Source organism: Podarcis bocagei (genome assembly GCF_964188305.1).
Source record: "Podarcis bocagei genome assembly, chromosome: 6".
NCBI classification, from domain to species: Eukaryota; Metazoa; Chordata; class Lepidosauria; order Squamata; family Lacertidae; genus Podarcis; species Podarcis bocagei.
Window position 1 is genome coordinate 53,264,282 of NC_138130.1, and position 13,714 is coordinate 53,277,995.

Below are 13,714 nucleotides of genomic sequence, written 5' to 3' on the forward strand. Positions count from 1 at the left end.
TTTCCCTTTGGCATTTCCCTCACAATCTTAGCCAGTTGGTCTGGTGGGTGCAATGACCCCTACCCCTGGGGAGGAGGTAGAAGGCTGTTTAGGACCTGCCTGCCGTCTCCAGAAGAAGGCATCACCCCATCAGAGGAATGTCCACTATCTTGGTCCATGAACAGAAATATATGGTAAGACAAATATCCATTGTCTCTTCCTTAGAAATAGTTATCTTTAAATCAATGGGAGCTATAAACAAACTGAGGTTCAAATTAGCAACTTACCCTTTTTCCATCTTTGGTCTTCTTTAAGTTCCAAGTTCCATCTGGCAACTTCTCAAAGAACTTTCTTGCTTTTGGTGCTTGGTCAAGAATGTGAGCGGGTGCAATACCTAAAACTTCCACTATTTTATTCATCTGATCCACCTGTTTAGGAAGCAGAAGAAACCAGTTAGGAAAGGGGGGGGGGAATCTATGAAGGTAAAATACTAAACAACACCATGCAACATCAGTGCATGTGGAAGTTAGCTTCAACCCTGCATTCTAGACTGCATTTCAAGACACCAAATAAGGATTAGTTCACACAATCATTTATACTGTCTGTTCCAGATAACATTAAGCCTTTGCTTTACACAACATTAAAAAGTTCCATAAGGTTATCCCCACCTTTTTGGAATTACATACCTCATTTGCACCACTGAAGAGGGGTTCTCCAGTGTGCATTTCTACTAAGATACAACCAAGGGACCACATGTCAATTGCAAGATCATAAGGCATTCCCAATAGCACCTCTGGTGATCGATAAAAGCGACTCTGGATATACTGGTATATCTGTATTGTAAAAACAATGTTATTAGATAAGCTTAAGTCTATTCTTAGTTTAGGTATTAAATCATTTGCAGCCAAGCATTGTTATCTGAAGTACAAGATACGGGGGAAACAACAAAAACTATTTGCAAGAAAGCTTGGCAGTTATTTAAAAACTACAGAGAAATCTCAAGGTGACCAGTGTGATAGGTATTAAGAGGAAACATTACAAAATATTTTGTTTTAGTAAACATTGTAAGATCATTTTGCTATTACACTCAAAAACTGAAAATCCTATTTTATGTTAAAATTACAACTTTAGAAAAGGTAGTTCTGATCAACTTTTCAAAAATCAAATGCTTCATATATTAAACTGCTGCAGCTCCCCTTTCTTCCCTGCAAAAAATGGAAGTACTGTGACATGTGTACCACACATTCAAGATTTATTGAATGCCATGTTAACACATCAACTAATCTTTTTAGAAAAGCAAAGTATTTACATACTGGTCATGATAAAAGCAGTGAATCATTTTAAATTCTTAGGATTTGCTTTGGGGGGGGATGCAGAAGCTCTGACACTCCTTTTTTATCTGCTGAAGAACTTATTTAAATCCTTTCCACATACAGATTATGGATCTCAAATCTGTTTTGTTTTTACAGATTTTTATAAACAAAACAGATTTATTGAAATATCCTGAAATTTATACTGCTTTTCAAGCTGCCCTGCATCAAATGTTAACACAGTTTATAATACTCACCCTCTGCCCAAGTTGGCAAGAACTGCCAAAATCAACTATCTTGATAGCGCTTCGTTTGGGATTACAGAGCAAGATATTCTCGGGTTTTAGGTCACAGTGAATGATGCTAAGTTCAGGAGTTGCAAGAAAAAGCAGTGCAGTGCACATCTGTTGTGCAAACTTTCGTGTCAAGTTCAGTGAAACCCCTCTGAAGTTCGTATTCCGCAACAGGTCATAAAGATTGTAGGAGAGCATTTCAAAAACTAGACAAAGATGGTTTCGGAACATAAAATGACGCTTCAAATGCACTAAAAGAAGAAAACAATGTAATTACAAATGTATTCTCATAAGTGAAAATGATAAATACAAAATTGTCAGTTGCTAAGGTAATCTATTTCCATAAATTTTCATGCTTTAAAGCTTTATTTGAGCATCCTACATCATGTATGTCGAGATAGATACATATTATTCAATGATCCAGATGATAACAGTATTGATGACAAGTCAACAGAGCACAAAATTTCCGAAAGTGTCCACAAACGTCTGCCCCAACCTGTTTTACGTTTCCCTATTATGGAAGATTTACCAATTTGGCCAAAGGATCATGCTTCACACTTGCTGATAAATTAAAACTACCTGCATCAATGTGATCTAAGGAAAGTGTTAGAAACCCACTTTTCACAAGGAGGTATAAGCAGATATGATTTGTTGTAAGTAAAGACAGGAGGTGATTATTTGGGGAGGGTGGGATCAGTAACTGACATGTTCAACAAATGGAAAGAGGGTGGTTTGTTGTTGTTTTAAAAAAGAATAAACCGACTAGAAGTTCCCCAGACCATTAGTTCTACCCTAAAAAATAAAACGAAATTCTTTGCAAAAAATAAAACAAAACAAAACCCAATCCAAGGAGGTGGATTGACCCAACAGCTCATTCATAAATATTGTGTTTACTGAGCCATTAGCAACTGGTCTACAGAACTGAGGTGGTCATTTAGGACGTACGTTGCTGAGAAAGCTCTATGCAAAAGGTGATTTGAAATTGTTTCCAGATACACAAGCAACATTGTCCCTTTTGGATTTGACTAGTGAGGAGTTTTAACTGCCAGCCAGCTGAGTTAACAAAGTAGCAATGTAAATGTGTCTGAATTTGGGCAAAGTCAAGCTTTGGCTACTAATATCAAGCTGCCGCCAAAATATAATTACTATTAGAGCAACCTAAAATGAGCAATCAACACATATGGACAGTTGTTTAAATAGCAACAGATTATATAGCTGTCAAAAGTTCCACACTTGGAGAATAATGAGGAACTATTTGGCAACAACTTTGGATACCTTTTGCAATCTGTTTGCAATTAATTGAGGTGATGCTCTGAACAAGACAACTGCAGTCATCTGAAATGTGCATCTTTGAATGGATTTCTCTTACTATAGGTAATTAGAACTATTCAGAACTTATAGATCCACCATCCCCATCCTAATGCCCTCCATATGTTTTGGACTGTGTTGATGGGGATAGGTGTCAGTCAGTAGTCCAAAACATCTGGAGGGTACCACAACAGGGAAGGATGTTATAGATTGGCCTTCCAAGTGAGGAAACCACACATCTGGACAATGATAAAGAGGGAAGGAAGCAAGAGACCAAGAAATTACAAGAAAGATTAAGTAAGAGATCTTCATATAGTTTGTTTCCCAAACATTAGGTACAAAGTGCATATTGGCAAAGATGAACTGATTTCATCCTGTTGAAAAATTTGACTGAACTACTTAAAAAAGAAAAAGAAAATGCAATGCTTCATCACTGTGATAAAGATGCAGATATAAAGTTCTCAAATAATACCTATATAATATTTCATTTCCGTGTCATGTTTGTTCATAAGCTCAAGAAGTCGCACTTCAATCTGGGCTTGATTTAGGAAAGCCTTTTTGTTCTTTATAATTTTAATAGCCACAAACTCTTGTTCCACACGGTCATATGCCTTTACAACCTGTAAAATAAAAATACATATCATCTCGCATTAAGATGTCTAACACAAAAATCATTATCTATATAAAATATTTCTTCAAAGCAACAGAATCTCTCAAAGATGCAGTTTGAACAAAGAACCAATGATCCCTCATAGCTTTACTTTGGTCAGGGCCTATCAAATGCTGAGTCAACCTGATAAAACTAATAATGGGTAGGATTCACCTAATGACCCCCATCGGTGTAAGCCGTGTGCAAGGACTTCTGCTTGCACAACAGAGCTTTCCCCTGTCATGCAGGGAAAGGAGAGATGGGATCATTCCATCTGGGAAGCATAAATGCTTGTGCAGACAGAGCATTCATCAAAGTGCAGTGCTGAATCTCACCCATATTTTTCCTATTGGTAGCCTGGATTATATATAAATGGTGAAGCAGCTTGTACACACAGTGGCTACAACTTGCCATATGCGAACAATGAGGTACTTAAGTTGCTTACCTGTCCAAATGAACCTTTGCCTATTAAAGAGTCAATTTCATAGCGATCCATCCACTTTTCCCCATTTTTCACAATGTAGTCATAGTTATCATCATCATATCCATCGTTGTAAACCTTTCGCTCCTTTTTGTGACTCGAATCATCACCTTGGCCCTGTTGGTGTCGCCGTTTCTTTTTTGCATAGTAAACCTGAAGTTACAAAACATAATTACAGGAACCAATCACCAGACAATGTTTTGTTGTTTTAAAACACTACTGTATTTTCCAAAAAAAACCCCTCAATTCAGGGAAATTGTATTAATGAAGTACAACTTATGCCTTCTAGTGGCCCCATGCCAATCACTCTGAAAGCAAAACAAGGCCACCAAAATGACTACTGGAAAGAAAAGATTACCTTTTGCTGGTAATCTTTAATGCCAACAGGAACCCACCACCTCATTAGAGTAAGACTATACAACTCAATTAGCATCTTAGTATCAGGAAATGCATCATGTACAGAAAACACAAAACCTGTTAAGATGCTACTTATAATAAACAAAACCATTTGTGTGCAAATAAAAGGCAGCTGCGTGAATTATGAAAATTTACCTCATTAATATGTTTGTAAGTTTTGATCAAATCCACAGATAGTTTTCTCAGAGGAGCAGTTGCTGGATCACGGAAGGTTTGGGGCATCCGCCTCTGTAAAATGGCAATATCAAATATTACCTTAAGCAAATTGGAATAGACTAACACAGTATCTAAAATGAATGAATGGATTACTTTATTCTATCCTCCTCAAAAGAAAGAGTACAGTGGTACCTCGGGTTACAAATGATTTGGGTTACAAACTCTGCTAAGAACTTTGCCCCAGGATGAGAATGGAAATCGCGCAGTGGAAGGAGGCCCCAATAGCGAAAGCTCACCTCAGGTTAAGAACAGTTTCGGGTTAAGAACAGACCTCCGGAAAGAATTAAGTTCGTAACCCGAGGTACAACTGTAGCTTAAAAAAAAATTCAAAATCTGTACACTATTACAGTGTAAATACTAGTATCACATTTCCTTCAAAGATGAAATCACCACAATTAGATAGCTGGATCACTCCCAATAGGATTTCAAGGGGTTTTAAAGGCTATATTAATAGTGGCTGCAATCACACATCACACTACTAAACCACGTTTCAGTACAAGGTATAGCCACAGTGGTCCTTTGGTTTGACATTCTCCCATCAGCCGCATGACTGGGAGGAGGAGTTCGGGAGCTTTGGCTTTTACTTTCTGAGAACTGTGGTTTGTTGTGTTGTCTGGTTTTGTAAGCTGTGGGCAACACTATCAATCCAACTTCAAATTGTGGTTTTTGAAATTGTCATGCTGAAACTGTTTCAAAAAGGAGAGAGGGGAATGCAAAGGTTTGGAAAAGGCTAAACCTTGGTCAGTATGCTTTGTTTTTCACGTGTTACTTAAATTAGAAGACAGGGTTTGTTCTTTATTAAAGGCTGTGTAGCACACACAACTAAGATGTCCTGAAAATATTAGGAAGTTTTTCCATTCAGGAGATCCAAAGGCAAACCATTTCCTGGGTTGAACCACTTCAGATGGGAGAAAGCATTCTGAATACTCCGACCACCCAACAATTTAAACAAACACCTTAAAAATCTGACATTAAGACATTAAGATAGTGGTTTTCAACCAGTGTGCCATGGCCCCCTGCGGTGCCTTGAATGATGGTCAGGGGTGCCACAGGCAACACTGGCCCCTGTCCCTCTTTCTGTCCTCCCTTTTCTGATGCCTTCTCACGTCTCTGCCTCCCAAAGGCTTGCACAGCTGTTTGTTGCAGGAGCCCTGACTACAGCTCCTGAGGCAAATGCTGCCTCTGGGGCTGGCTAGGGGGTGCTGGTTGCCAGGAGCTGCCTCAGAGTAAGCAAGCAAGTAGGTGGTGGAGCCCAGCTAGTATGCCAGCCCTTGCTGTTGGTAATGGACAGACAAGTGGGAGGCCAGGCAGGCAGGCAGGCAGGCACTGCACTGGCCTTTCCTATGCTTGCTGTGTGTGAGGCCTGCCTAGGAGCCGAGAAGCCTTTTCGCCATGCTGGCCCGGCAACGCCCAGTGCTGCCACTGCTACCTCCCAAGGTAAGGTATTGGCCTCACGTTTACCTTTGGCCAGTTTCCATTGGGCCACTAAGGCTGGGGGCATCCTCTTCCGAGGCCCTTGTAGGGCGGTATGACAAAGCACCTCTCTTTGGGCAGGGGGCACAGCTCAGAGACTAGGGGTGACAGCAGTGACTGCCCAGTCCCAAGGAGAGAGGAGAGGAGGCTGAGGGAACCCTCCACAAGGGAGGGTGTGCGAAAAAGTGTGAGAAGCTGCCAGCTCTGCAAGCTAGCGGTGGCATAACTGGGCTCCTGAGCCCCACAGGGGTGCCACAGAAAGAATGTAGTTGGTCAAGGGAGCCGTGGGCTCCAAAAGGTTGTAGACCTCTGCACTAAGAGAATAAGGTTAGATTTTCCTGACATTTTTGTCCCTGCGGTTTTTCTTTGTGCAATGTGGTGATGACAGGGTGGGGGCGGGGTGCATTCAAACATTTAATGTTCCGAAATGTTGCGTTGAAACAATACCACAAGTATTATTATTATTAAAAAAATAATTCTCCAATATACTATAATTTCCCTATGGGCTTGCTTCGCAAGACGAAAATGTCTTGCGATTTTTTTCGCTTTCCCCCCTTTTTCTAAGCCGCTAAGCCGCTAATAGCCTTTTAGCCGCTAAGCCGCTAAGCCTTTAATAGCTGCTAAACCGCTAAACCGCTAATAGCGCTAATCTGCTAAGCCGCTAATAGGATTGCTTCGCAAGACAAAAAAACCGCTAGACGCAGAGACTCGCGGAACGGATTATTTTCGTCTTACGAGGCACCACTGTATATATTTCTGTATTCTGGTATTTTGAAAAATTCAAAGTATGTTTGTGGGTTTGTTTTTTCCTTTGAAGGTTTGTGAAAATGGATTGACCAGGTATGTGAAGGAGTGTTGAGCCATTCTAAAAAGATGTACATGGATACCCATCACAAACAGAATACAAAATAGTTGTCATCTGCTCTGGCTATTGCTCATGTTAATCACTCGTCCCAAATATATCAGACATATGCACCTGTCCACATACCTTGCATAAATGTAAGATTTTTCAATATACTGAATTCAAAATGCTTTGGAATTTCAGAGGTTCATTTTTTTCCAGCTCACATTTTAATAGTTCTATATTTATAGATGCCGATATAAACTGACGTGAGATAGGCAGAAAGACGGATAGATAAATGGGGAAAAAACTGGTTGCTGTTCACCCTTTTCTGTATCCCAGCCACTTATTGAGCTGTTGTGATGCTATGGGATATTCACAAGTGTTAAAGCTACATAGGATAAAAGAAGTGGAAATAAAGTTTTGGACACAGAACACAGGCAAACAGGAAAGTGAAAACCTTCTGGCGGGAAAGTGAAAACTTAATTTGATTGAGTAAAATTAGAGGCAAATGGTTGTGGCAGAAACAAGGGATATTGGGTTGAGAGATTTTGTTATTTTAAGTGAATCTTCCCAAGTTTTTAAATCCCCTATAACAGCAAAATAAATATAATTGCTAGCAGTAGCTGTGAACCTGATCTATGTGTTACAATTTTCTCTGGCCAGCAGATGGAGCCTAAAGTCTGTAAAACAAGTTGTCAAATGGTTTTAACATATTCCTTGTGAGTGATAACACAGTTTTCCAACAAGAAATGAAAAAGGGAGAAATTTTCATAGTCTAGCTCACTAAGACACCTTAAAACCAAATGACTCCTGAAGTATCATCCTACAAGCTTTTCAGTTGTAATCATATTTGCAGCATCCACATAGGACTGGAATATAAGAGGAGTGCAACTCCTTTAAAAACAAAAGGCAACAATGCTGACAGAACTGTGATTGATGGTCTAGTGGATGTTGGACAACTAGATAATACGAAGATTGAAACGATTATTGAAAAAAGATGGGGAGACTGAAGAGTTCAATGCATTCATTGTGTATTATTTTTAACAGCAAAAAATACTGGTCAGAAGATATCCATGCTTGAAGTGATGTGTTTTTGGGTTTTTTAGCACTGTAGAAGACAAATCAAAGTGATGAAGGTGAAGTTCCAGAGAAAATGAACTGAACATTAACAGGCTAGCAGATCCAGATGGTATATTGATTTCCTTACACAAATCTGCAATTTGTCACTAGAATTGGCTTCTGTACTGGAAGTTTGACTACCCATTAGTGTAACAACCGTGTTGTTGTTGTTTTTAAGGGAGGGGTATTGGAGGGGAGCCAGGAAGTTGCAGGCCACTTAGTCTATATTAGTTAGGAATATTAGGCACTATAGTCTCATACCTAGTGCTGCTCAGGAATTCTAATAAGCCAAATAAATCAGTGCAGTTTTGAAAGGTTCAGTCCAATATATTGATTCAAAATGGCGTTTAATTGTATCCAAACACAATTAAGAACCTGGTCCTTCATCTCATGAACCATCATGCAAAATATGGTTGTGGTATCTTAAGAGAAGTCAAAATGCACAGCAAACAGACCCACTTTCCAAAATATATAATGAATACAGAAGAACTAGCCACATTGAAGAAGAATCATGATTTTTTCTGTGAAGGGAAGTTGTGCATCACCAAACGTTTCACATTATTTAAGAGAACTAATGTGTGGATGTAGCTGACATTCTACATACGGATTTCAAAAAAGTTTTTGACAAAGTTCACAACCAACATCTCCTGCACAATCTTAGCAATTAGTGACGGTTAAAAAACAGGAGCAGAACATAGAAGTAAACATAGTTTTTTACAATAGGAAGGTAAGCAATAGGGATAGGTTCTATTTAATTTATTCAAAAATGACATGAAATTGGGGTAAGAAATTGGCTAAACTTTTGATGACTTCAAATTACAGGTGGTGACCATTTTAAGTGCATCCAATTAATGTGTGATTGCCAGCACACAGGTCCTTATTGACTCAGATCGGGGTGGGGCTCCACCAACATGGGGGGAGGGAGGGAACAGAAGTCCCGTGTGAAATAGTCATCACCTGTATTCAGAATAGCAGAAGCTCAAGAAGACAGTGAAGAGCAAACCAAAATAACTTTTCTAAATAGCAAATTAAGTTGGGTGTAAGGAAGTGGTGCACTTGGGAACAAAACATCCTAAAATCACATATGCAATGATGGGGGCCTGAAATGGTAGTGAATACCTAGGAAAGAGGTCTTACAGACACCGCAGACAGCTCAAGGAAAATGTCATCTCAGTGAGAAGCAACAGTATAAAAGGCAAACTCACTGCTGGGAGTTATTAGGGAAGAGACTAAAGTAAAAAGAAAACTAAAATAATGCCCTTGTGGAAATATACAGTCTGGCCTCACCTGAAATACTATGTAATTTGGACAATCCCATCACAAAGAGATAATCATTGAGTTGGATTTGGTGCAGAAAAGGTCAACAAAATTATAAAAGGGTAGAAGGATAAAGAAAAGTGTTTGGAGTAATTTAACTTAGAAAAAAGACAATTGAGGAAGGGCACGATGTAGAACAAGATGGAAATTCTTCTCCCTTTCTAACACAACTAAAATTCTGGGACATCAACAAAACTGATCAGCAATTTTTACGGCTGCAGCAGTATGAAGCAATTGCCATGTGCCAAGAAAGCTTTAAAATGAGACTGAACAGATCCACAAAGAACATGTTTATCAGTGGGTTAGACATGACAGCCAAAAGAAACCTCCAGTTTCAGAGATTGTGTTCCTGAAACAACCTGTCGGGGGGTGGAAGGAAACAGTTGAAGAAGGTTAATGCCTTTCTGTGTGCTTGCAGCCATGCAAAGCATACCAGAAGCATTCAATTCTAGATGGACACTTGGTCTGAATTAGGAGGACTTTCAATGGGGTTTTAAGTAAACTGTATGCTATGGATAAGATTATTTTAAATCCCAATGCAAGGAATTTAGAATTTTATAATGAAGATTTAAAACAGGAGACAAGTGACTAAAAGAATATAAATCAGATTGAGATTTTAGCTAGTCTACAATCTCATTCCAACAGAGGCCAGCCAAATGTTCTAGGAAAACTATGAACAGGATGTGAAGGCCTCAAGAATGAAGACTATAGAAATGATAATAGATAGAAATACTAGGTGATATCTAACATTGTATGAATAGATGTCTAGTAGCACAATGGGTTTTCTTGGTCTCCCCTTCTATTTCCACCCCTCCCTACACACCTCAAATATTCTCCAGAGGGTTGGGAAAACCCACATAGCAGATCTAGGGATGGGTGGATTGGAGGAAAGAAAGTACAAATTCTATTTCACTACTGGAGTTCCTCTTGCACAAGTGGGAAGACATAACTGCATCTCATCCACTGAGACTATATGTTGGAAATCTTATGCAGCAAAGATGTCTAACAAATTATTACCATTTGAAGAGAATTTGTTTCTGAAGTAGTAACTTCAGAACTATGTATTTTAGGCTTGATTTTAAACAGTTAAACAATAAAATGTCAACTAGCATAGAATTAGGATGCATCCTAAATGCACTCTTACCAGTAGAGGCCAGTGGTAGGCTGTAAGACTGCACAATTTACTAGTTGGTGGACTTTGTTCCTGGTTCCTTTGCTTGAATACACCAATTATCAAATATTTTAAACTGCTTAATTCCATACCGTAAATGGGTTGAAAGTATCTTCTACTTTCTACTTTCAAGTATCATCTAGGTGGTGAAGAAAGTGTAATTTGCAGTTATAGATAGGCTAGTTTAACAAACACTTGGCTTTGGGTACCCAAATGAAGACTGAAGATGCAAGAACACCTTGTGGAATAGAGAGATGGAACCACAAAGGAATAGGCAAGGTAACTTTTGGGGTAGACTTGAGTTGATGAAGTAGCTCCTCGGGAATAATAGCATGACATATTTTACAGACTATGCTACACTTTTAAAAAACACCATGCTACTACTATAATCACAGTGGAGTAATGATTGTGGGAAGAAGAATCTGGTATTAGTTACGTAGAAAATCAGTGAATGCAAAGTTGGGCCTGGAGTTTCCATCCCGTGTAAAATTTTAAAACTCTAATTATTGTAAATCTGAATGCAGAATGCAATACATATATCCAGTGGGGGTTTTTTTTATTTAAAAAAAGTTTGGGGGTACTCTAATTTTCCTACTCAATTTGAAATACTGCCCCTCAATGAGGCCAAACTTAGATTCACAAAATGTTTAGGGGTATGCATACCCCCAGAAAAAAGCAATTCATATATTGCTTACTATTAGCATCTTTCTCCCCCTCGATCCATCCCTATCTATATTAAGGGTGTATCTATATAAGTTATAGATTATTATAATTATCTTTCTATTGCACATACATGTGGCTTGTCTAAGGCCACTCAGGTTTAGTACAAATGTAGCATTTGCCACATGACCATAGTTAAGAAATCAAGAGAGAGATGGAATCTTTCTTCCCCGCTTGCATACCTCCACCCTCCAAACCCCACAATCCTTCCTGGAGTATGACTTGCTACAACCAGTCTAAGCCATGAGTTATTGTCAGCAACACATTACATGATTAAAGCTAACCCAGCTCCTTGCCTTAACCCAAGAACTAAACAAAGTTCCAAGCACAATTAACAGAAATAGTTAATCTATCAGCAACATTATGCATACTTTTAGTGAGTTAATGGCTGAGGTGAGATACGAAAAAAGGCATTTCCCCGCTCATATTTTTATACTAGAATCATGTGTTACCATCAAATGCCCAACTGCCACTCTGCAGTGAAGAAGCGGAGTCAGGTGGGAGTGACGTGAACTATTAGCGGGAGAGTCTGGAACTCCAGACTGATGTGCATGAGCACTATCTCAGCTTAAATATTTATCTCCTAAATGTCGCATACCTGGTTGGTGAGAGGCTGTTGAATCTGGTCAGCATATGATAAGGCAGAAACTTGTTGGTCATTTAAGTTTTGCTGCCGACGATCGCTGTACTGCTGATGCGAATGGGACATCTGTCCAGCCATCTGAAGGCCAGCAGCATGGAATGAAAATGACGGTGCAAGCCGAACAGATGAAGGTTTGCATGCTGAAGTCTCTCCTCCTAGAAAGGACAGCACAAGAATTTAGTATAGCTTTCTTAATTCCATTGAGCTTTACCTTCATGTCAAACATACAAAAAGGGGGAGGAATTTTTCAGTATGCATCAGTTTTCATTTAGGGTTTTTTTAAACACACACACACACTCCTGATGTGGGTGAGTCAAAAAGTTTCTCATTTCTAAAAACTGTTGATGAACCTTGTTGAGGAAATTGCATATGTCTGTATAATATTTATTTTCTTGTTTGTGTGCATGTGTGTGCATTGACTGATTTTATTATATGGATACAGATATATAATTTACAGATACACGTTTCTGCTTACTAGATTTTACATCAACATTTCTTTTCTTCAGCCTCTTCAATAACTGATATGGCCAGTCCAACCAGTGGTGCAGAGTCTACATGTGGGGAGTTTCCATGGGGCTCAATAGGGGCCCATTTTCCCTTCCTACCATGGTCATGTTCAAAAGCTTGTGGGCCATAACAAAGAAAGGAAGACCTGGGGTATCTTGCACCTCCACCCTGGCTCCTGTAGTTACCAGTAGTTACCAGCCCTTGTTGCCTGAAAGTTAGTGTACTTTGCCAGTGCCCTTTTATATATAAAAACTCTGAAATAAAAACTGTTTGTTTGTTATATGTGGTTGACTTCTAAAAAGCTTTCCAATGTGGTGAGCAGAGAATGAACTATCATATATGCAATTTCCTAAAATAAAATAAATGTTAGTTTAACAGTGCAATACTAACTACAACCACTCCAAGGATGAGACTTTCTCCCTGACTGTTCAGAGCATATTTAGCTGTAAATATTCATTAAATAATGAATATGTATGTTTGTTTAAGAATTGTGTGAAGTATAAAAGGGAAACTTGATTTAAATTATTTATTAAATATTCTTTCCCACAAAACAAGCAGGGGATGAGGCAGACACCTTTAATGAACACTTTAAAAATATATTTATTTTATGACAATATTTTATGGATTTGCTTCTGGTTGTTTATATATAGCATTGTTATAGGTTGTTTTTAACTGCTTTTAACAGTTTTTAACTGTTTTTTAGCAACTGCTTTATGGAGTTTTGTTATCAGTTTTGACAATACAAAAATTATATAAAGCATCGTGAAATTTCAATGCCCTACTATGATGTGTACCAAAAAGACACTAAGATTAAATCTTTCTCACCTCCGAGTAAGTCCCCTGAACTCAATGATATATATATTTGTGAGCAGACATACATAGGATTGCACCTTAATTGTTAATATAACTTTGAAACTCTTAGACAATAAAAGTTATTTGTAGTGGTTCTACTTCTGTTTTATTTAGAAAGATGATATCATAGTGTAGATGAGATCTAAACACTTCTAGAACAAGTCTATTCAGATACTAATGTCCATTCCCAGACCAGTGAGATATTGCTATCTGACTGTAGCTCACTTGACACTAAATACATACATATGAAAGACATCCTTTGCTACAATTTTTCAACAATAACATTATACTGCCACTATGGGAATGGAGATGCAAAATACTAGTACTGTAATCTCATGACCACCATTAAAGCTGGAGATGTTTCTACATATGTAAAACTATATAATACAGAATGTTTCTATCTATCTATCTATCT

General features: G+C 38.5%; 1 protein-coding gene across 1 annotated transcript in view; it reads right to left on the reverse strand.

The window, feature by feature from the left end:
• The window catches only part of DYRK1A (dual specificity tyrosine phosphorylation regulated kinase 1A), a 102,334-nt gene that overhangs the window by 6,550 nt on the left and 82,070 nt on the right, over positions 1 to 13,714 (reverse strand). The window contains exons 3-9 of the mRNA XM_081198752.1: positions 11,896 to 12,095; positions 4,573 to 4,665; positions 3,985 to 4,173; positions 3,363 to 3,510; positions 1,547 to 1,833; positions 666 to 812; positions 267 to 407 (exon numbers count right to left, since the gene is read on the reverse strand). Of these exons, the coding sequence (XP_081054878.1) occupies positions 267 to 407; positions 666 to 812; positions 1,547 to 1,833; positions 3,363 to 3,510; positions 3,985 to 4,173; positions 4,573 to 4,665; positions 11,896 to 12,095 (1,205 nt within the window). The remainder of the gene's footprint in view (positions 1 to 266; positions 408 to 665; positions 813 to 1,546; positions 1,834 to 3,362; positions 3,511 to 3,984; positions 4,174 to 4,572; positions 4,666 to 11,895; positions 12,096 to 13,714) is intronic.